The sequence below is a fragment of the Rhinolophus sinicus genome, chromosome 3, assembly GCF_057876585.1.
Source record: "Rhinolophus sinicus isolate RSI-liver-muscle chromosome 3, RSI-T2T, whole genome shotgun sequence".
Taxonomy (NCBI): Eukaryota; Metazoa; Chordata; class Mammalia; order Chiroptera; family Rhinolophidae; genus Rhinolophus; species Rhinolophus sinicus.
In genome coordinates this window covers 156,373,146-156,396,563 of record NC_142503.1, presented here as the reverse complement: position 1 = coordinate 156,396,563, position 23,418 = coordinate 156,373,146, and the positions used below count along the sequence as shown (strand labels likewise).

General features: G+C 38.6%; 1 protein-coding gene across 2 annotated transcripts; it reads left to right on the top strand.

Moving 5' to 3' along the window:
* The first annotated feature begins 1,193 nt into the window (after positions 1-1,193).
* Positions 1,194-22,459, top strand: MTFMT (mitochondrial methionyl-tRNA formyltransferase). 2 transcript variants are annotated; one of them, XM_019748694.3, is made up of 9 exons: positions 1,194-1,323; positions 7,145-7,354; positions 9,258-9,380; positions 10,654-10,756; positions 11,861-11,936; positions 14,857-14,948; positions 19,873-19,951; positions 20,825-20,907; positions 22,031-22,459. In XM_019748694.3, the coding sequence occupies exons 1-9, from the start codon at positions 1,310-1,312 to the stop codon at positions 22,229-22,231; spliced, it is 981 nt and encodes a 326-aa protein (XP_019604253.3). In that variant the 5' UTR covers positions 1,194-1,309; the 3' UTR covers positions 22,232-22,459. The 2 variants fall into 2 exon arrangements, with proteins under 2 accessions (XP_019604253.3, XP_019604252.3); XM_019748693.3 differs by lacking the exon at positions 1,194-1,323 and adding an exon at positions 5,198-5,461.
* Positions 22,460-23,418: the final 959 nt, after the last annotated feature.

The following is a 23,418-nucleotide window of genomic DNA, read 5'->3' as shown; positions in this document are numbered from 1 at the left end:
GCTCCAAATCAAGCAGTGGTTTCAATCTAGTTGTGGAGGGCATAGCTCACAGTGGCCCATGTGGGGATTGAACCGGCAACCTTGTTGTTAAGAGCACCGTGCTCTAACCAACTGAGCTAGCTGGCTGCCCCTTGATATTATTTCTTTGTTAAATAAAACCTCTCATGGCAGAAAGCTTTTCTAAAAGAAAGGGTTTATTGGACCATGGAAAGGGACCAGGTCCAGGGACATACAGTCTAAACCACCAGCAACAGAGCTAGAGGGAGAAAACAAATATGTTTTCCTTCACAGAGCAGACAGGGCTCTTTATACAATGGGTAAAAAAGAGGTAAGTTGTTTTGATTCTGGCTATAGATAAGGGGGGCAGGTAAAAGTTGAAGTGGGGGCAGTTCTAGGATAGGAATGATAAGGAGAAAATTCTGAGACGTCCTAAATTAAATTACAGGAGGCAGGAGAGTGGAAGAGAGAGATAGGAGAGGTTCATCAACTTCAGGGCAAAACCAACAAAAGACTGCTTACATTCCTGAATGTAGAAACTTCAGAATTAACATCCGGGTAGCCATTTCTGCAATTATCTAAAGAGAATAGCCTGGAGTCACTGACCCCTAGGTGCCTGTGCTTCTTGCTTACACAGGAACTTTCCAGACTGTCGTCCACAACCCACCCAAAGGAACAAACACTTCTTCCTTATGGACTCTGTGCCTATCCCAGAACTAGCCCACTTCACCTGCCACCCCGGTAAGCTATAGCCAATGTAAATTATTTCAAAACAACTTACAGCTTTCTTCCCTTCCTTGATGTACAAAAAAGTCCATCAACTCCGGGACCAAGGGATTGCTGTCTGTTTCCACTAGCCCTGCTTCTCATGGTTTAGATTTCATGCCTCAGGACTTGGTCCTTTTTTGGCTAGATTTGGTTTAATAAACACTTTCTTTTTGAAAAGCTTTCAGCCTTCAAAGTTTTTTTTGTGTAACAGGTACATAATCCATAAGGAAGAAATATTTATTGTTTTTGGATTGGTTGTGGGAAACTGTCTGGAAAGTTCATGAATAAACAGGATCCAGTGGCTTCTGATGGTGGTCGACTATTTTTTTTTTTTAGATAACCGCATGGAAGTTGATTCAAAGTTTTAACATACATTCAGGAATGTGAGCAGTTTATTGTTGGTTTCCACCACAGCTCTGTTAACTGATTAACCTCTTACTTCTTCCTCTCACCCTTGGACTTGCTGTAATCTAATTTAGGACATCTCAGAATTTCACTCTTATCGCCTTCAAACCAGCTTCCTACCTTTGGGAGGAATTTCCAGATGAATATCGTATGGTGAGTCAGTCTGTTGGTAACTATTTCACGCAATTTATGAGCCTGAATTCTGTAATTGTTATTCTGTGTCATGTTTCTTTTTTACTCCCTTTATTTCCCAGGAGTTCTTGAGACACTTATTCTAAATTTATGTATGTGCCTACCAGGCTCTGAGATCAAATTATGAGCTCCATTAAATGTGAGAGGTTTTACTATCTTGTCAATTTCCTTGTGAAGATAGGCAAAGGCATTTCATAAAAAAATACTCTTATGGGGCAGCCAGATGGCTCAGGTGGTTAGAGCTCTGAATAACAGGGTTGCCGGTTTGATTCCCACATGGGCCAGTGAGCTGCACCCTCCACAACTAAATCTAAGGACAACAACTTGGAGCTGATGGGTCCTGGAGAAACACACTATTCCCCAATAAAAAAATAAAAAGAAAAATACTCCTATCCTTTGTTAATATTGTGCAGCTCTCTTGCCTGGGGGAAGTGATTGGGTAACAAACCAAAGATTTTAAGATTTGATCTCTTTAAATCAATCTTTAGATTTCCCTTGGTTTACTAGGTTGACTATCAGCAGCAAAGAGAAACTTCCTTAACCTTGAGTTGCTTCTCCTTCCTGTAGTCTCACATCTGGCTTCTCCTTCCTGGGACTCTTGATAATCCTCAAATGTCATGTGACCACTCCAGTCTCTCGCCTCAAGGACACCCAATCAGGTGGTCTCTCTGCCTCTTTAGCTCTCCCCCTGGGACAGAAAGACATCCCAGTCTCCTGGTGAGGGAGAGTCTGTTGCATAGCACACTCTCCTTTGTACAGTATTTGTCTATCATCTGTAAGAGCTGTGGGGGGTGGAGGAGAGTGGCCAGTGAGTCCCGGTCTGTCCCCAGCGGTAGCCTTGCAGCCCCAGCCCTGGGTTACAGAGAGGCTGGACAGATTTGGGAGTGACATCTACTGAGACCACAAAGAACGGTAAGAACACAGACCCATGTAATCCGAGTCAGAAGCACTGTAACTTTGTGAGTTGCCCCTTACGTTCAATGACTGGAAAGGTTGGTGAGCAGCGCTCCCCTCGTGGAATTCTGCTGCAACCACAGGCAAGAGATGGCAGTACTGCTTGTACATGGAGCTTCTCACCAAAGGCTGCATCCCTAAAGGCTTCGTTGGGCTGCACCCTTCGGTTCAGTTCCTGCCCCTCGCACTGTGTGTGGCAGACCTTCCCCTGGTCACATGTGACGTTGCTTCCCAGGCCACATACAGGAGTTCTTGTGGACTCACGTGTTGGCCACCTTATCAATTTAGAGCTCTGACCATTTTCTTCCTCGTGACCCTACTCCATCTTTCCCAAGGCTCTGCCTGCTCCTCTGCTCCTGTTTCTTGACCTTCAAAGGTCAAGATTACACACATACACACACACACACACACACACACACACACATGCATTTAATCTGTGATAGGTCTGCCTGTCGTCAGAAATGAGATACACATAGTTAGGATCAATGTGGGATGAAGGGGAACAGTGAGAGGAGAGGTTTGCCACTTCCTCCCACTCCAGAATCAGCTCTCTCACCCCCAAGTCATGGATGCCAATCCCATGTTCTAGATTTCTACCAAATATCTCTGCTTGCTTGTCTCATCACTTTGTTTCAAAGCATACAAAACTGAAATGCCGTCATGGTTACCACCAAACAAGGCTTCCTCTCTGTCAATGACATTGCTCTTGTCTTGTCACCCAGATTCAGAACTTGGGGTAATTTCATTGATTCAACATGTATACATACTCCATTCATTAGAGAAGAGAAATTTTTGGAAACTGGAGCACCAGCCTAATTAGCATTATCTTGGATGTGATTTCTGGACATTTAAATTTATTTCCTAAAACTCCTTGCCATTAGAGGCTGGCGTCCTCATCTTCTCTGTGTGCTTTATAGTAGCTCCAGCAGTGGATTTGTCTAAGCTTGGAAGTGGACACCCCTGCCCCCCCCCCACCCCATACATCCCTAACTTAGTACCTAGAGTTTCAGAAAGATTTCCATTTTAGCATTCTGGGAAAACTTCAGTCATTACAATATCATTTTTCAGTTTTTTTTTAAAAGATGTTTGCTGGGGTGGCTGGTTAACTCAGTTGGTTAGAGTGTGGTGCTAATAACACCAAGGTTGCCAGTCCAATCCCCAGTGGGACACTGTGAGCTACCCTCCTTAATAAATAAAAAATGAATAAATAATAAAAGACGTTTGCTGCAAATCAAAAGACCATCCATTAGACAATTAGATGTCAATGGCCGGCAGCATCTCTCTGGAGGAAAGAAAACATCGGCATCGGTCCCTCAGACTGAGCAGTCGCTGTGTGGTCCTCAGAGAGCTGTGAGTGGCTCAAAGCAGGACTACCTATGAAGAATTATGGGCTGCTGAAAATTAAATGTAGTGTAATGCAAGTCTCTCTAACTCAAGGAGAGAAATGATGTAAACACAAATGTAAAGAGTCACATTTCAGACAAGCTCTAGATTCTAAGGTGAAAACCCAAATGACTATTTGGGTTGTATTTATAGATCATGTTGTATGGAAAAAGATCACTTTTAAAAATATTAGAATCATATTCCACTTACCCTCATAGAGGATACTGACAGAGAACTCGATTGAAGGAATAGAAGGTTTGGGGTCACATCTCATTCTCCTTTTTGTACATGATCAGATGAACAGAAACACTAGAAATACAATCTCTCCCTCTTTGCTTTTCTTTTTTCTATTCAACACACAGGTGAATTGTCAATGTCTAGGCATACATTATACAACTTCCCTCAATAACTGCAAACTGTGTGAGAAGCAGAGGTCCCCACAGAGCACTAAGGGGCCACATGAAGAAAGACAATAAATCCATACAGGTGAGAGTTCAAGGCTTCAGGGAGGATGTCTGAACTTGGTATTGAAGAAAGGGTAGCACTTAGAGAGAAAGAGACGTGGGGAGGACAGCCTAGGAAGGATAGACAGCATGAACAAAGGAACAGAAGAAGGGATGTGCAGAACTCATAATTTAGGAAAAAGGACTGGTCTAGGGTTGCTGGGTCTAAGACTGCATGATGGGGAAATGTGGTGAGAGCAAGACTGGAAAGGAATCTGGTCTCCTCTCTATAGCCAGGATGTGTGACCACATTCAGGGAGAAAGCCACTGCGTGGGCCTCAGGAATACAAAATCTAAGCACTAAAAGTCCTTAGGGGTCTTCTAAGGACAGTTTCCGCTGCCCATTTTCCATAAGAATCTCCTCTATGGTATCCCTCCGTGCAAGAGGGAGCCCAGAGGGTAGGGGATAGAGTAGGGCTTTTGATTCACCGTAGTAATGAGCATAGTGATTGAGCCTGTTTCCTAAGGTGCAAAATGAGGACATTGACTTTTGTAGTACATAGGATTGCTGTGAAGGTCAAAAGGTTAGAATCACACTTTGGAGCTACATGGGCTAGCTGTGAGGACCTCAGATAGGTAATTTACTCAACTTCACTGAGCCTTAGATTCTCTTCAGTAAAATGGTTGTAATGATATCCACCTGGTATAATTGATATGAGGATTACCTGAACTAATAAAAAATGCTAAGCCAAAGCATGGCATACAGTAAATACGTAGTTAATATTAATTATCAGAATAGCTGAGAAAATGACACAGAATTACGTACATAAATGGGATTTCATTGTCTGAAAACACATAAGATTTGTTCCCAAAAGAGTTCTTTTGGGAGATGGGCTCAATCGTGCCAATAAATGCAACAAAAGTCACGAGACTCTTGAACCCGCACGTTGCTTCATCGACTCCAATACAGGCAGGCGGTCACGCCTTTAACCAGACAGACCCCGCCCATCGGGTTTCCTCCCGGGCCCCGCCCCTCGGGCCCAGCTCTCTCACCCTCCCCCGGACGCGCCTGCGCAAGGTAGGCCGCGGGCGGAGGCGATGAGGGTTCTGGTGCGGCGCTGCTGGGGACACCTGCCAGCTGGTGGCGGCGCGGGCCGGAGATCGGGACCCCAGTGGCGATCGCTGGCTGGGCTCGGCGGGTCCCCTGGCGGGGAGGATGGCAGGGGCACCCGAGTCCGCGAGAAGCCGCCCTGGCGGGTGCTCTTCTTCGGCACGGACCAATTCGCCCGCGAGACGCTGCGGGCGCTGCACGCCGCCAGGTACCGAGGCCGGGGCTTGGGGGGCCCGGCTGCTGAGGGCGCCAGTATCCAGCCTCTGAGGCCGTCCCCGACGGTTTGTACTCGCCCTGGGGAAAGCAGCGGCACCAGAGGGTGTGGGCCCAGATCTCGGCGTCTCCGGGCGACCGGAAGGTGCACCGCACTCGCCCTGTCCCGTCCGGTCTACACCCCACACTCCAGGCCCTGACTATGCGTTCTCCAAGGGCTCCCGGGCCCCAGGCTGTGCCAAGCCGGTGCTCACCGCTTTGCATACATCACCTCCGTCCAGTCCCACCACCTTCCTGCCCCTTTTTCGCGTAAGGAAACCGGAGCTCAGAGAGGTTAAATGATGGCCTGGGGTCATCAGCTAAGCTGACTGGGACTAAAACGGGGTCTGACTTCAAAGCCCTCCCTTTCCATTTCCTCCTACTGCCTCTGATTTGTACCCTCCAATGCTTTGGACTTCTTACCAGGGAGATGCAGCCCCCTGCACTCCCATGCCTTATTCCTTTGCACCCCATCTCCTTGCATACATCCAGACCTAGTTTTCTGGGATTGGAATGAGGACATAGTCCAAAAACCAAGTTTTCAATTGAATAAATTTGTGTCAGAGCTCTTAGATATACATTTAATATTTCTAAAATTTAACCATTCTTGTTTACTGGAAAAAATTATTTGCAATCCAGCTTGTCCTGAAAGTCCATGGTATCTGGTGACTATACCCATACATACTCTCTGCCTCCTTTCCCCCAGCTCCACTTATTATTTCCCCACGCCGTTTTTTCCTGATGCACCCCTGCACTTATTTCTGTCATCTCACTCCAAGTCTCCCCTACAAATACTTCACAGCAGCCTTTCCTATTGACTCCGTCATCAATCGCCTTCCATATCTCTCCCTGCGTGTATCCTGACCCTTCTGCTGTTGCTTCACTTGGCATCTCCACTACTCCTGCACTATTAGGGCCCTCCTGTCTATTCCTTTTCTCATAACTTCTCAACATGTGATACAATACCTGTGACATAGATAAATGAACAGCCCCTCCCAGCACTGGAATACTAAGCAGCAGGTAAAAAGAATAGGGTAGTGCTATATGTACTCTCATGGAATGATGCCCATGGTATATTTTTTTAAAGTATTTATTGTTTGACTAACACATGGTTATGGTACAAAATTCAAAAGACTCAAAGGATATACAGTGAAGAGTCTTTTCCTTCCACCTGTGTCCCAGGTCCAGGTTCCTCTTTTCAGAGACAGCCACTGTTTTTAGTTTCTTATTTTAGAAATGTCTGGTGCATATATAAGCAAATGTGTAATTAACCCATTTTTTTAAGACTCACATAATAGCATATATAGTGTTAAGAGAAAAAAAACAAAATATGGAGTAGTATATATAATATCCGAATTATATAAAATGTCTGTACAGTATAAGTTTCTGTTTGCACAGAAAATTTCTAGAACTGTGTTCTCCAAACAGTAGCCACTAGTCACATGTGGCTCTTTAAATTTAAAATAATTAAAATTAAATAAAAAATAAAAATGCAGTCTCTCAGTTGCACCCGTTTTAATCATTTACCCTTTAGTGCTTCATGAATTTAATCATAAAAATACCGTAGATGTGTGTGAAGTAGTTTAGCTTTGAGCCATTGTCTTAACACTCACATTTTCTTCCAATCTTTCCAACTTAGGGAAAACAAAGAGGAAGAATTAATCGAAAAATTGGAGGTGGTTACAGTGCCTTCCCCGTCACCAAAAGGACTACCCGTGAAGCAATATGCTGTCCAATGTCAGCTTCCAGTGTATGAGTGGCCAGATGTGGGATCTGGAGAATATGATGTGGGAGTGGTTGCTTCATTTGGCCGACTTTTGAGTGAGGCTCTTATTCTTAAATTTCCCTAGTAAGTTTTATTTATGAGGAAATATAGTATAGAGATCTTGGACTTGGTATTATAAAATGCAATAACTTGAACTCTAATTCTGCTTTCTTTAGTATTTCCTCTTAAAATAAAAAATGTTATTAGTGGCATGAATTGTTGAAATGTGTGGTACTCTTTATCACTGTCGATGGGCTTTCACCTACTCTCATTTAAATTCCATATATATGCTGACAACTTCCAAATTTATCCCTCCAGTTCAGATCTCTGAACTCCAGACCTGATATTCAGTGCCTTCTCTGCTTGGATGTCTGATAAGCACCTTGTATTTAAGATGTTCAAAACTATATTCCTAAACTTTTGCCCAAAACCTGCTCCTCCCAAAATCTTCATCTCAGCAGATAGCACCTCCAGCCATACTGTTGCCCGGCCCCCAAATTTTAGAGTCCTTCTTGATTCGTTATCTCATGTAATGCATCCAATCCATCAGGAAATCCTATTGGCCCTGCCTTTGAAATCTGTCTAGAATCTGACTCATCACGTCCAACTGCTGCCATGCTCACCTGTCGTTCTGCAGTAGCTTCCCAACTGGTCTCTGCTTTTGTCCGTGGCCCAACTCAGTGGGTTGCCATCAGCTAAAGTGATCCTTTTAAAGCATAAGTCGGATCATGTCATTCTGCTCAAAATTCTCTCGTGGTTTTCCATCTCACTCAGAATAAAAGACAAAGGCCTTGTTTTGGCCTATGAGTATGTGTCTACTTGGTTTGGTCTCCTTCTGGCTCTCTGGCCTCATCTCCTAGTTCTATTCCTCAGGTTCACTCCTCTCCAAGTGCACTGGCCTCTCTGCTGTGCCTTAAACTTGCCAGTGTTTACCTTCCTCAAAACCTTTGTACTTCCTGTTTCCTCGGCCTGGAAAGCTGTTTTCCCATCTATCTGCATGGCTATTCCTTTACCTCCTCGTGTTTTTACCCAAGTGTCTTCTTATTGGTAAAACCTTCTCTGACCACTATTAAAATTATAATCTCCCACCCAATATGCCTGTCCCCTTCTCTGCTTTAGTTTTCTGCATAGTCCGTAGCACCATCTGACAAACTTTTTACATATTTTGTTTTTCATTGCTTATCTCCCACTCTTTGTATATAAGCTCCCTGAGGGCAAAAAATAAATTGTTATGTTTATTTCACTGTTGCTTGTACCCCTAATACTTAGAACATTGTCAGCACATGGATTGTGTTCAGTAAATATTTGCTGGATGAATCAGACTGGGCTGAAGAGTGGGACTTAGACTATCTAAGACTCGCATGTATATATATATATATATATATATATATATATATATATATATATATATATACATACATATATATACACTCTCAAGTGTGTAATCATGCTGATGGAAACATCACTAATGACAGTAAATTATTTCAACTGCTCATTAATGGGTGATAGGTGTATTGGGATAAACAGGAAAGGTGAATAGATCGTTTGATGGGGATTCAAGAAGCTGTCTTAGGCATTCTATATGCAAACTAAGTGAAATGAGGGTAATTATATAACTAAAATATAAACATAACTCACATCCATGAGATGCACCACAGGGTCTGAGTGGTTCTACTCATACAGCAAAAAATGCATTTTTTGGTGTTTATTTAAAAATTCCCAGACATCGTGAGCTGTTATGGAACATCTTTGGAAAAATAAACCAGTTGTTCTTGCTCTGTTTTTAATTGAGTTTCATTGGTCTCTTATGGTAAGACAGTGAACTTAGCTCTGGCTCCCTTTGCAGGTGGTACAAGACTAGATTTAACTGTTAGTATTTCAGAATTTCTGGGAAAGTTGAATGATGAAAAGTAGCATATTAGTTTAGGTAGCAGTAACTACATGGTACAGTTCACTTACATACTAACGTCTGCCTTTTCTAACTCAGTGGCATATTGAATGTCCATCCCAGTTGCCTCCCGAGGTGGCGTGGTCCAGCCCCTATCATCCATACCGTGCTTCACGGAGACACAGTTACTGGAGTGACAATTATGCAAATAAGACCGAAAAGGTACAGCTTATTTTCTTGAGATTTTTTTGTGATTTTAAATGTTGATATCAGTCTGTTCTGGGGGGGAAGTGGATGAATGGATGGTGCTCACTAATTTCTCCAACTCCAGAGTCCTCCCTTTGCTTATGGTTTCTGACAGAAGCCATATGTGTTTTGGTATTTATGCAGTGTCTCTAAAGGCTTTGTGAAATTTTTAACTTGTTAATTCAAATAAATTATATCGTTAACAACTGGACATTGTATAAATAAGAGATGGATTTTTGTATATCAGTTGTTAATGAGTCTCAGTTCTGCTAGGTTTCTATAGTCAAACTATGGTCAAAAAAATTTTGGAACCTGAAATAATATATACCAATAGTTGCCTTAAACATTTGATTTTTCTTTTTATTATACCTAAAATCTAAGAAACTATTTAAAATTGCTTTAGGAGTGTATTTAGCCTCTGCCTATTGTCACCTAATGTCCCCCTAGAAAATAATAATTCACAAGTTCACAAGAACAACTCAATGTCTGGGATTTGCCTTAATTTACTTCAGAAAAAAAGAGGGAGGGGGTAGATGAAACAAGAGTGGCAGAACTTTGATAATTCTAAAATCTGGGGGAAGTATATAGGGTGATTCTGTAGACTAGTCACTCCATTTTTGTGAATGTCTGTAATTTTTCGTAATAAACATTTTATTAAAGCTCATAGGTTAAAAATAGAATTAACAGAACCACAAAGTTAAATATTCAAAATAAACCATATTTCTAATAAAAGCTAATAGCCAGTATTTACAGAGCTTAATGTGAAATGTAAGACTTGTGGGATTGCAAATACACTTGTATCTGCTTATAATCAACAGTGATTATAATCCAGGCAAAACTCTTGTCCTTTGAGAAAGGAAATATGGAAATATGGAAAGAAATAATTAGGAATTTCCTAATTGTACTTCCCTGGAAAAGAAATTCTTTGCTCTATGCTTTCATTATAGAAATAGAGATTTCTTTTAATGCTATTTATTACTAATAGTGCAATTATCTATAATTGCAATTAAATTCCTGATATGCAGCCTTGTGCTTTTTTTCCTTTAGGAAAAAATAAATTTAAAATCTATATACAAGCCACGTCTTACTCTCCCTTCTTTCAAACTGGCATTTCTCCCTTGCTAATGGCTAACGTTCAAATTCTTGGCCAAGATTAAACTATTCTTGTATGTAAACGCTCATGTAGACAAACATTTTGATTGTAAGAAATTGTCAGTAATCACATTATTGTTTCTAATTTTTTTGGTAGATTTGATGTAGGTCCGATTCTCAAACAGGAAACCATTCCTGTGCCACCCAAGAGCACCGCAAAGGAATTGGAAGAAGTGCTGTCACGACTGGGTGCCAACATGGTACAGTTCTCTGACATCCCACTGCTTTTTACTCATTTAGTAGATTTCCTAAGTGGTTATGTTGAGAAAACAATTTTATGACATGTAATCTTAAGTCATTGTTTTTTTAAAGAATGATTTCTATCCCTGGCTTCCTAAAAATTAGCTGGGCATTTGTGCTCTCGTGTACATCTTTGAGGATTTACACAGAGCAGGTACCTAATAAAGGCTTTCAAATGCAACACATGGTCGTATATGGGCCACTGTTTCACAGTGAGGCCTTTAGACTATTCTTCCCAATTTCACTCTCAGTCTCATAGACGTACCTTTCATCCCTGTCAGACTGAACCAACAGCATTTCCTGAGGGCTCTTAGCTCTCTTCCCACTTCTTTGCCTGGGTTCGTCATTTGCATCTGTATGCAACTATAAATGAACTCCACAGCTTTGTAGAGCTCATTGAATCTGCATACAGCAGGTAAATGCTTAATGACCAAATTAGTGATTTTCATATGAACTCATTAATTTTCTGTAGAGGAAAACTTTCCCCCCAACTATATAGATTCTAGGCACTCACCTCAGAAATCCTATTATAATAGCACCGGCTTGTGTTCCAGGACTGTTCTAGATACTCTATAGACTTATTTTTTACCTTCCCAGCAAACCTTTGAGGTAGCTGTTGCTGTTGACTGTTTTACACATGATGACATTGAAGGCTGCAGACAAGTAAAATAACTTTTCCACAATGACACAGCTAGTAGATGGTGGAACTGGGATTTGAACCCAGAACTACGTAACTCCCAGAACACACTCTACTTCTGTGAGGCTCCACTGCCTTCCCTCCTGAAGGGTGAGAATGTGGATAACTGGGCATAGTCTGTCCTGATACCAAAAGCTTGCACAGCCAGGCAAAGCTCAGCATTCTCTGGAAGCGTATCAATAACTTGCGCTCTACAGAGAGCAGCATCTCTAATGAAACTCCACCGAGTAGATACGTATCCTCACAGCGTAAGGCAATTTACTACCTTACCTGCCACACAGCTCTTTTAAAGCTATAGATAATATGAATTGTAATGTATTTCTGCTTTTGTTCTTTTCATCCTAAATATATTGCTCTCCTTTCTTAGCTTATTTCAGTTTTGAAAAATTTGCCTGAAAGTTTGAACAATGGAAGGCAGCAGCCACCTGAGGGGTTGACATATGGTGAGTGAAGCCTGCAGAGACTCTTACCTCTTTCATAGGTTTTGATTTTCGTGTTGGCATCTGAACACTCTGACTTCCTCACTTGCATATGTCCTTTAATTTTAACTAAAGATTGTCCACTTCTATGTCCTTTTCTAAAGAATGGTTGCTAAGGTCTCCCTCTGCCTCTTAACATGCAGCCTCATGAAAGATTGGAAATTTTTACCCTACTCTTTATGTTGAAAAGTATTAAACACAGGGAAGAGTTGAAAGACAGTGAATACCTGTTTAGTCCAGAGTCAGCAATTACTAATGTTTGGCCATATTTTATTTTGCTCTCTCTAAATGTGTGTTTATTTAGTATACGCATTTTAATTTCTGTTTAGCCATTTGGAAGTATGTATCATGACCTTTCATCCCTCAGCACTTCAGTATGCATCCCTAAGAAAAATGACCTGTTCTATAATAACATCTAATATCCAGTTCATATTTAAATATTTCCCTAATTGTCTAAAAACATATTTTATAGCTGTATATTTTTCAAACTAGGATCAAATTGTAATTAGTTGTTATGTCTGTTTAGTCCCTATAATCTAGAGTAATTCCTCCACTATTTTTTTAATTTCCATGTTACTGACTTTTTGAAGAAGCCATGCCAGTTGTCTGTTTCCTTCCAGTGCTATTTAACTTGTTCTTCTAGCCCTTATATTGCCTATAAATCGGAAGTTCTAAAGGCTTAATTAGAGTTAGGCTTAAAGTTTTTGGAAAGAGTATCTCATAGGTGATATTATGTTCTAGTGATATTTGGTTTTGTTTGTTTTTAATTTTAAGGATTGCTTTTTAAATTATGATTTAATTTTATTTTTTTAATGTGTAAAACATTCAAATGATTCAAAAGTTAAACTATTTAAAAGGATATGCTCAGATTAATCTTGCTTCTGTCCCCTCCAATCTTAGGACAGTCACATCAATAAGCCACAATACCAGGTTGCATCAAGGCTAGTGAAGTTAAGTTTGATCATTTGGTTGAGGTGGTGACCACCAGATCTTTCCAGTGTAAAGATGTGTTTCTCAATTTGCAATTAGCAGGTAATATGCAGGGTAATACTTTGGCACCATGCAAAAATCCTGTTCTCTAACAGCCTTTCACATAATAATTTTAGCAGATTGATGCTCCTTTTTTGAATAGATTATTTCATTAGGGGATGCAAGTAGTGATTTTACAATTCCTTTTACATTACTAGTTGGCATTGTTCTGTGAAGAAGAATTTTTCCTCATTAATTGGGGGTGAATTTTAGTTCATCCTAAAGTAGCAGGATAAATGCTTATTTTTTTTTTAATTATCAATTTTTAGAGTAGGGCGTTATGCCATAATCCCCTTCAGTTATGGTGGCAAAGGAGGATTTTTAAAATTATCATTTGACTTCATGGATTTTCATTTATTGTGTTTTACAGTTCATTACATTCATAATTCATAATGCTCAAATTGTCCCGGATTGGCCAGTGGGAGCCCCTTAACATTGGCTCCTGTATCCTTTTAACATCCCCCCAACCCCCAACTAGCTTTTGAGTGCTTCCTGGCTTTTTAGCATAAGATATCTCAGGCTCACTTTGTAAATTCTCTGTCCCACACTGGAATCAGCCATTTCTCCCTTATTCATTTTAGTGGGGGGTGGTATTTAGAAACCATCTGGTACAATACATTCTAAATGAGGTGTCAGTGGACAAGGCTAGGCATATGTTTAACGGTTGTTTGCACTTTTTTTTTCTCTCGGAAGGGTCTATTGCATCTTTTGCCAATTTTTCTGTCAGGTTTTTGGTCTTTTTCTTCTTAGTTTTTAGGAGCACTTTATGTAATAGAGATTAATAAATTTATATAATACTTATAAAGTATTTTAAATATAATATAAATATAATATGTAATTATACATAAATTATATTTGTTATATAGCTATGTCTTATATAACTATATAAATACGAGGTGTGATTAAAAAAATACAATGAATGTTGCTGCTGAATGCCATCCAACAAAAAGGCAGGGATCTTCAATATGGGAAGCAGTTGCATCGAACCTTAGTAACAGTGTGTGACGAGTTTCAACTTGTTTGGTATAGTCAGTTGGGTGTGAGCTATGGTTGAGAGAAGGTAAGGTGTGTTTTAAAGTGTGCCGTAAATCATCCTCTATCATGACAATACTCAGTGTCAAATATCGATTCTGGTATACAGCAATTTCTGTCAAATAAAAAAACATTATGGTGTGTCCTCATCCACCTATTCACTGGATCTGGTACCATGAGACTTCTGGCTCTTCCCCAGAATCAAAATGACCATGAAAGGTAAATGTTTTGAATCGATTCAGGACATTGAGGCAGCCATGATAGAGCAACTAAAGACACTCACAAAAGAGGACTTCCAGAACTGCTTCAGAAAGTGGCAAGAACGATGGGATAAGTGTGTTCGAATCAAGGGGAAGTATTTTGAGGGGGATTAATGGCAATGTGTCTTTTACTGTAATGCATTTTTTAAATTTAAACATTCACCATATTTTCTGATCGCAGCTCATAGATATAAAGTACTGTGATATAAATTGCAAATACTTTTCATTTGTGTTTTTTTTTTACTTGGTTTATGGCATTTCTTTTTGTTTTGCAAAAGTTCATTTTTATATAGTCATTCTTTTCCTTAATTGCTTCTGGAATTTGGATCATAGTTAGAAGGGTTTATTTTCCATACCTAGGTTATAAAGAAATTAACCCATGTTTTCTTCTAGTACTTGTATGATTTATTTATTTTTATTTTATATTATAGAAAATTCCAAACATACAGAAGTTGAGAAAATAATATAATGAATTCCCTTGTATATCTCACTCAGCGTCAATTGTTATCAATTCATGGGCAGTGAACCTGATATTCAATCTTGCTATTGGCTTTATCTTATAGCCCCTAAGATTTCTGCTAATACCAGCTGTATAAAATGGGAAGAACAAACTTCAGAGGAAATATTCAGACTTTATCGTGCCATTGGAGATATAGTAAGTTGGAAGTCAGATTGCAGTTTTACTTTGTGTGTGTGTGTGTGTGTGTGTGTAAATGTGTTATTCACTTTCAAACTATATTTAGGAATGAATCTAATATAGTATAAATCTAAAAATCCTGACATTTGGGTTTTTTTTAATTCTTTTTCATTGTGGTAAAATACACATAACACAAAATTTACCATTTTTATGTGCATAGTTCAGTGGCATTAAGTAACCTCTGAGTTTTAGTTTGTTCACTGGAAAATTAGGGCTGATATGTATATAAAGCATCTAGTACTGTGTCTGACACAGAGTAGGTGCTCTGTAAAAGATACCTTCTATTCATTCATTAACAAATTATTTATTGATTTATAAGTTCTTTGATGAAAATTAAAATAGGATAATGTGACAGACTAATGGGAGGTTATTTTAGATTGGATAGATGGGGAAGGCCTCTCTGAACTAACACTTAAGCTGAAATCTGAAGACAATAAGGAGCCAGCGATGTCAAGATCAGGAAAAGAGCATTCCAGGCAGAGGGAGCAAGTAGTACAAAACCCAAGGTAGGCTAAACCAGATAAGACGTTACAAGAAAAACTACAAATCAATATCCTTTATGAATATAGGTAAAAACCCTCAACAGGATTAGCAAACTGAATCAAACAACATATAGAAGAGAATTATATATTATGACCAAGTGGGATTTATCTGAGGAATGCAAGGTTGGTTCAACATACAAAAAAATCAATCAATGAATATACCATATTAATAGAATAAAGGACAAGAGATGCATATTTGTCTCAATAAATGCAGAAAAAGCATTTGACAAAATCCAATACCCTTTTATGATAAAAATACTCAACAAACTAAACATAGAAAGGAACTTCCTCAACCTGATAAAGAACAGCTGCAAAAAAACCCACAGTTAGCATCATATTTAATAGTGAAAGACTGTGCTCACTTCAGCAGCACATATACTAAAATAGTGAAAGACTGAAAGCTTTCCCCCTAAGTTCGGAAGCAAGAGAAGGATGTCTGCTCTCACCACTTCTGTTCAACATTGTACCGGAGATAATAGCCAAGAAAAAAAAGGGAACCAGATCAGAAAGGAAGAAGTAAAACTATCTCTATTTGCAGATGACATGATCTTATATGGATAAAATCATAATGAATCTCCAAGAAACTATTAGAGCTAATAAATAGTAAAGAAGTCTTAAGTAAATGGAAAGACCTCTGTTCGTGGATTGGAAGACTTAATGTTGTTAAGATGGCACTATTCTCCAAATTGTTCTATAGATTCAACACAATTCCTGTAAAAATCCCAGTTGACTTCTTTGCAGAAATTGATAGGCAGATCCTAAAATTTATATGGAATCCCAAGAGGCCCAGAATAGCCCAAAAAATCTTGAAATAGAAGAACAGTTGGAGGACTCACACTTCCTGTTTTCAAAACTTACTACAAAGCTACAGTAAATCAAGAACTGTGGTACTGACATAAAGATAGACATATAGCTCAATGGGATAGAACTTAGGGTCCAGAAATAAACCCATACATTTATGATCAATTAATTTTTGATAAAGGGGCCAAGGAAATTTGATCGGAAAAGAATAGTCTGTTTACCACATGGAGCTTGGACAACTGGGATATGTACAATCGAAAGAATGAATTTGGGGGCTGGCCCGGTGGCTCAGGCGGTTAGAGCTCCATGCTCCTAACTCCTAAGGCTGCCGGTTCGATTCCCACATGGGCCAGTGGGCTCTCAACCACAAGGCTGCCAGTTCAATTCCTCGAATCCCACAAGGGATGGTGGGCAGCGCCCCCTGCAACTAAGATTGAACCTTGAGCTGAGCTGCCGCATGGCTCAGTTGGTTGGAGTGCATCCTCTCAACCACAAGGTTGCTGGTTCTACTCCCGCAAGGGATGGTGGGCTGTGTCCCTGCAACTAGCAACGGCAGCTGGACCTGGAGCTAAGCTGCACCCTCCACAACTAAGACTGAAAGGACAACAACTTGAAGCTGAATGGCACCCTCCACAACTAAGATTGAAAGGACAACAACTTGACTTGGAAAAAAGTCCTGGAAGTACACACTGTTCCCCAATAAAGTCCTGTAAAAAAAAAAAATAAAAAACTATACTGAGATACCACTTAACATCTACTAGGATCATCATTAAAAAATAGCCAATAGCATGGGTTGACAAGGATATGGAAAAATTCGGAACCCTTGTACGTTGTTGGTGGGAATGTAAAATGTTACAGCTGCTGTGGAAAACAATTTGATATTTCTTCAAAAAGTTAAACACAGATATATATTACTGTATAATAATCCTTCTGCAATTCACCTTTCCTCTCCACTGAGAAAAGTTTGTGCTATAACAGAAGGAGTACTTATCATGGAACCAGAAGGTGAGATTTGATTCCTAGGGCTGACATTTACTAACCAAGAGCAAGAACCTTATCTTCTCTGAGTGTCTGCTTTTTTACCTCTAAAACGGGGTTCAATACTGTTCACAACTGTCAAGATCAAAGGAGATAAACTCTGAATTTAAATACATGCAAACATGATTTTGACAGTAACAATGGTGGACATTGAAATTATTCTTACCATCCCTTTCCTTTCTGCAATGCTCTGATCATAGGTGAAGATGAGCTTTACCTCCCCAAGAATAAGAACTGTAAATTCTGATTCTATTCCTAGCATATTTATAACTCAGTAAATACAAATCTCTTTTTAGTCAGTAAGCATGTTTCAAAAGTATTTTGAGTTCTTTGGAAGACAAAAGTTACACATATGAAAATCATTTCATAACTTTTATTGGGACCCGGTAAAGCAAAATGAGTCAGCAAGTTATAAAAGAGGATATTGTACTAAATATGTCATATATAAGGTTATGAACACCTATGAACTTTTCTTCAAATTTACTTAAGTTTAAATTTAATGTTCAAATCTTTGCCAACTGCCTAACTCTTCTAAAAATTAAATGTCTTCTTTAAGGGATCTCATAAAAAGAGCACTGAGTTGAGAATGAAAAAACATAGATTCTGATCGTTGGTTCTGCTACTAACTAGCTGTGTCTAAACTTGGGAAAAATAGCAGCATTTCTCTGGGCCTCACCTGCAACCATTAAATAGAAGATTCAACTACAGTCTGAAAATAAATTTTTCTTCTTTAAAGCTCTTATTTTAAGTGTGTTTTTCCAGGACCCATCAGCTCCAAGTCAAGTAGTTGTTTCAATCTAGTTGTGGAGGGCGCAGCTCACGTCGGCCCATGTAGGGTTTGAATCGGCAACACTGGTGTTACCCGCTCTAACCATCTGAGCTAACCGGCCGCCCCCTAAAAATAAATTTGTTCAGAAATTTGAGAGAACTTATTTCCTGGTGTGTGTTAATTTTGTTAACATCTTTAAATCAAGTTCTAGGGTGTCAAGTATATTGGAAATGTGTTATGTGATAAAGGTGGCATTTCACATTGTAGGGAAGGGTAAGATGGATTACCCAATAAATAGCATAGGGTCAACTGGTTAGCCATTAGAGAATTACCTTTTAAAATCAAAATAATCTAGATGGATCAAGGATTTAAATTAAAAAGTGAAACCACAAAGGACTGGAAAAACACAATTGAATAATTTTAAAATGTTTAGTAATCTTGAAGTGTGAGTAAGCCTTTTTAAGCCTGATGTGAAACATTGAAGTCATGAGAGAAAAGACATAAATATTACTCCATAAAAATAAAAAAAGTTATACATGGAAATAAAAATAGTATACCTAAGACTAAAAGTCAACAAACTGGGAAAAATATTCATAACACATTCTAGAGCTAAAGGGCTAATTTTCTAAAAACGTAAAAGGCTTTCACAAATTAATAGGCAAGAGATAAACAATTCAGTTATTTTTAAAAATGGACAAAGCATAAATCGATAGTTTTCAGAGAAATAAATAAAAAGTGCAAGTAAATATATCAATGCTCCTCAGCCTCAATAATAATAAAGTCATTTTTTTCTTTTATTGAGACAGTTTAACAATAAAATGTTGATACTCTTTAATCCAAGTAGTCTAGTAAAAACATTGACTATCCTCCAGAAATATAAAAGTCCTCAAAAAACATATCTACCAGGCTATTTATTACCACATTTTATATAATTTTATAACAGCAAAAAATTGAAAGCAAAATATATTAATAATAAACCACAAACAGTCACAAATACTGCTGGTTTATTGTAAGGTACATTTCTTTTGGTTTTAAATTATCATAATTGTTTTACTGAGCTTGTAGTTTATATGATTTATCATTTTTAGTTAGTACTTCACTCAAGTGCTTATCTATCAGATTGAGCCAACGGACAGTTTACTTTTCTTAAGAAATAGTAGAATCTCTGGTATAATTTTTTGAAGGTATTAGTTGCATAAATTATGGTACATTCATAAAATGACATACTATACAGCAGATAAAAAGAATGAAATATGTAAGCGTATACTGATGAAAAGTTGACCAGGGTTTATGGTTAAAGTTAAAAAAATTCCTTGAAAAACTGTATGTTCTAGATTTTTGCAATAATATTTGTAGAAAAAAAATGGAAAGATATTGTACATATCAAACTGTTAATAGCGGTTACCTCGGGATGGGAGTACAGAATACTTCATTTTCTAAATTTTTTAACAAAATTGCTGTAATGCTTGCATTTTTTAATGTGCGTACATTTTAATTAGAAATATTAATACAAACATTGATTTAAAAATAGTGTTTAATGTTAAGATCTTATAAATCCTAGCGACTAATATAGGGGATCATATCTGTGTTGTGTTCTGTGAGATTTAGAGACTGAGTTCCCAATTCCTCTATAATTGAGAGAGAAATCAGACACAATTAATACAAAATGGTAGTTGAAAGAGTGTGGGGGTTAAGTGTATTTCTTTAATCATACCTTCTTTAATTTTTGCAGATTCCATTGCAGACGCTCTGGATGGATAATACCATTAAACTTCTGGATTTGGTAGAAGTTAATAGTTCAGTCCTCACTGGTACTAACTTTTGAGTAGCTGACATAGAAAATGTTTTCACTATAGTCTATTTCAAAATGTATCTGCTTTACCATAGGTCACATTTACTAAAAATAAGGTTTCCTTTAGTTTGTTTCAGTTCAATAATGATCATACTTTACATTCATTTATTATCTTACTCTTTGCAGTGTCCATTCACATGCATTTTCTCATTTAATCCTCATAGGAACCTGGGAAGTAGGCAGAGCAGTGTTACTATCCCATTTTAAACTCTGTGGTTTCCTACACTGAGGTTTTCAGGGAATGGAAAATGACTTGGTTAATTTAATTCTGGTGAATATCATACTGAAAAATCTCTGGGCGGTTCAGTGAGACTCTAGGCCAGGATGTAGCATTTCACAACACAGGTCCGTTTTAAAACCTGTCAGTGCCCTCCCAACGTGGTGCACTAATGAGTGTGAACCACAGCAGGAGCTGGTGTAGTTCAGAAGGAGTCGGAGTTCCCCAGGAATCTGGGAATTAGGATTTGTTTGGTGTGGATGAAATGGGCAGCTTAGATCCTAAGCCTCCTGTATATCTTTTCACTAGTAGCTAGTTTTTCCCCCCAAATGGTCAAAACTTCTAATTCAACATTTTAGGATGATTTCTGGGAGACTGGGTGAAAGACTCGTGGGTATGAAAGCTTCCTTTGGGTTTGAGATACACACAGAGCACCGTGGCTCCATCCTAAATTTTGGACTGCAGTCAGGTCATTAGTAGATGTGTCCTCTCCAGTATTAGTACTGCCACCCAAGATGTTTTTTGATCATTAAGAAGCATGATAAAGTTGTATAATTACTCTCTCTCTCATATCCCTCCCCCCTTCCGTACCCCTCTCCCCCCTCCATTCTCTAGATCCAAAATCAACAGGACAGGCTGTTATTCCAGGATCCATAATATACCACAAACAGTCACAAATACTGCTGGTTTGTTGCAAGGTACATCTCCTTTAGTTTTAAATTATCGTACTTGTTTTACTGAGTTTATAGTTTGTATGAGGTATCATTTTTAATTAGTACTTCACTCAATTGCTCATCCATCAGATTGAACCAATGGACAGTTTAATTTTCTTAAGATGTAGAATCTCTGGAATAATATTTTGAAAGTGATGGTTTTGCCAAAGCTTTTTTTCCTCAAAGAATGAAAGAAGACTCAGTAACTTGAGTGCTTCCTTAAAAGAAACTTGTATATTCTCAGTAATCCAATTTTATTAACAAATCATTTTGTTAAAATGATTATCATAAAAGTGAGTCATAGCGAAGTATCTAGCTGAACTATAGTGCATGAGTCCTACTTGCTTTTACTATTCAGCAGTGTTCTTAACTGTTTGAAGTGATTTTGGAACCATTTTTTATAAGACAATGGCGTTGTCCTGAGAAGTGTTCCATATTCCTTCTATTTCCTGGGTATTTTCTTTCGTGTGGTATTTGTGTGAGATATTTCATGGGGTGTTTAAAATGTGGGATAGATTGATCTGACCTACGCAGGCTGTAGATACAGAACTCCTACATCAACCTCTCTTCATCTGTCTTCACCTTACTCTGGAATAACATTGGGTGCATATGTGTTGTTCTCCTTGTCTGGGTCTGTGAATATCTATTGCAAATCTGCAGTTTGCTCTCATAGAAGAAGCTGGAATTGTCCAAACATGTGAGTTTGAGTCCCACTACTTGTGTCACCTCGGACAAATCAGTCATTCTCTCTGGACATCAGTTTTCTCTTCTAAAATCAGTTTTCTGTGGGGATGATACTGGATCTGTGTACCTTTTAGAGCAGTTATAAACATCACGATACGATGCATGGACATACTCTGAAAGCTGTAAAGCACCATGCAAATAGAACATAACCTTTTTATTCTGCTTCCTCTGTTTAAATAGGTTTACGCAGGTCTGTACATTTGTTATCATACTTTGGTAATAAACTTGGAGAGTCAAAGAATCATATATGCTACGTATGTGACAGTGCTCTTTGTAGTTAGGCATTTAATGAGGTTTATTGGTTTAGTTTCATGATAGAAGTTTTGCAACACTGCCTATTCACTACTTGTCTTTTGCCCTTTAGGATGGCTGGATTGGTGTTCAATCAGTGATGCTCAAGAAAACACTAACAGCCACCGATTTCTACAATGGATATTTGCACCCCTGGCACCAGAAAAATCCCCAAGCTCATCCAAGCCAATGCAGATTTCAGACTCTCAGACTTCCAACAAAGAAGCAGCAGAAAGGAAAAAATATTGTTGCTATGCAACAGTGCATTAAGTAGTTAGGAAGAAGATGGACAAGACCAATTACATATTCGTAATTTATTAGAAGCCTTATTTACAAGGAATTACCTTAATTTTCAAAGAAGACACTGTTGGAGGAAGAGAAGATTATTGTCAAAAAGATGAATGACCTCACTTCCCACTTCTTGTTTAACAGTAATTAAAAAAACTTTTCTACTTGAATAACAAAAGACACTTTAAATAAAATTTTTATTTATAATATCAAACTCAAGGAGACTGCATCTTCCCCTAAGAGCAAGTGCAACTGACTGGTATACATATGTATACATATAACTGGTATACATATACTGAAGAGAGGTTCTTTAGAAAGTACATCTATTGAATTTTTAAAATCTATGTCCCCATTGACTATGATTTTAGGAGTATTTCATCTGAATTTCTGATTTTCAACAAGTAGTAAAGTCAGCTCTTTAAATTTCTCTACCATCTCATTCCCATCAAGTAGTAAAGATAGATGATACTTAATAATCTGTCACATTGATCTGTACTATAAATTCACATTTTCCATCTAGGTTTTCTTGAAGTAGGAATATGCTAACATTTTTCAACTTATTTATGCAGGGGGTAGACGGTTCGCTCAGTTGGTTAGAGCGTGGTGCTAGTAACACCAAGGTTGCTGGTTCGATCCCCACATGGGCCACTGTGAGCTGCGCCCTCCTTAAAAAAATTAAATTAAAAAAACTTATTTATGCAATAAAGGTTACTTAGCATCTGGTCTGTGCAAACTCATCTTTCCAAGAGAGTTAGCACTTCTGGAGGAGGAAAGAGGTACAGGGTCTAGCTGCTGAATTTTTATTTGAGGATATTTACATATCAGTTAAAATCTTTCTCCATATTCATTAATTCATCCCTTCAACAACATTTATTGATAGGACAATCAGCTAACTGGTCATCCTAATTAGGACACATGCATGAGTAAGGAAGCTCTTAGTACATCCTGGATAACAGGTACAAACCAGGACTCGCCAGGCACACCAGGTTGTATGGACATCCTACTTATTGAGCACTTGCTGAGTAGCCTTTATGCTGGTAGCTGGCGGTGCAGAGATTAAATAATATTTGGTATCTTCCATCTACTGGGGAGGCAAACGTAAGCAAATATAATACTGTTGTAAATTCCATAATGGAGGTATAATGGAAGCATTAAATCTCCCTCAAGGGAATC

Coding starts and splice junctions, on each gene's coding strand:
- MTFMT (XM_019748693.3), top strand. CDS start 5,241: ATGAGGGTTCTGGTGCGGCGCTGCTGGGGACACCTGCCAGCTGGTGGC. Junction 9,381..10,653: donor ATGCAAATAAGACCGAAAAG/GTACAGCTTATT, acceptor TTTTTTTGGTAG/ATTTGATGTAGGTCCGATTC. Junction 19,952..20,824: donor TAATAGTTCAGTCCTCACTG/GTACTAACTTTT, acceptor TCCATTCTCTAG/ATCCAAAATCAACAGGACAG.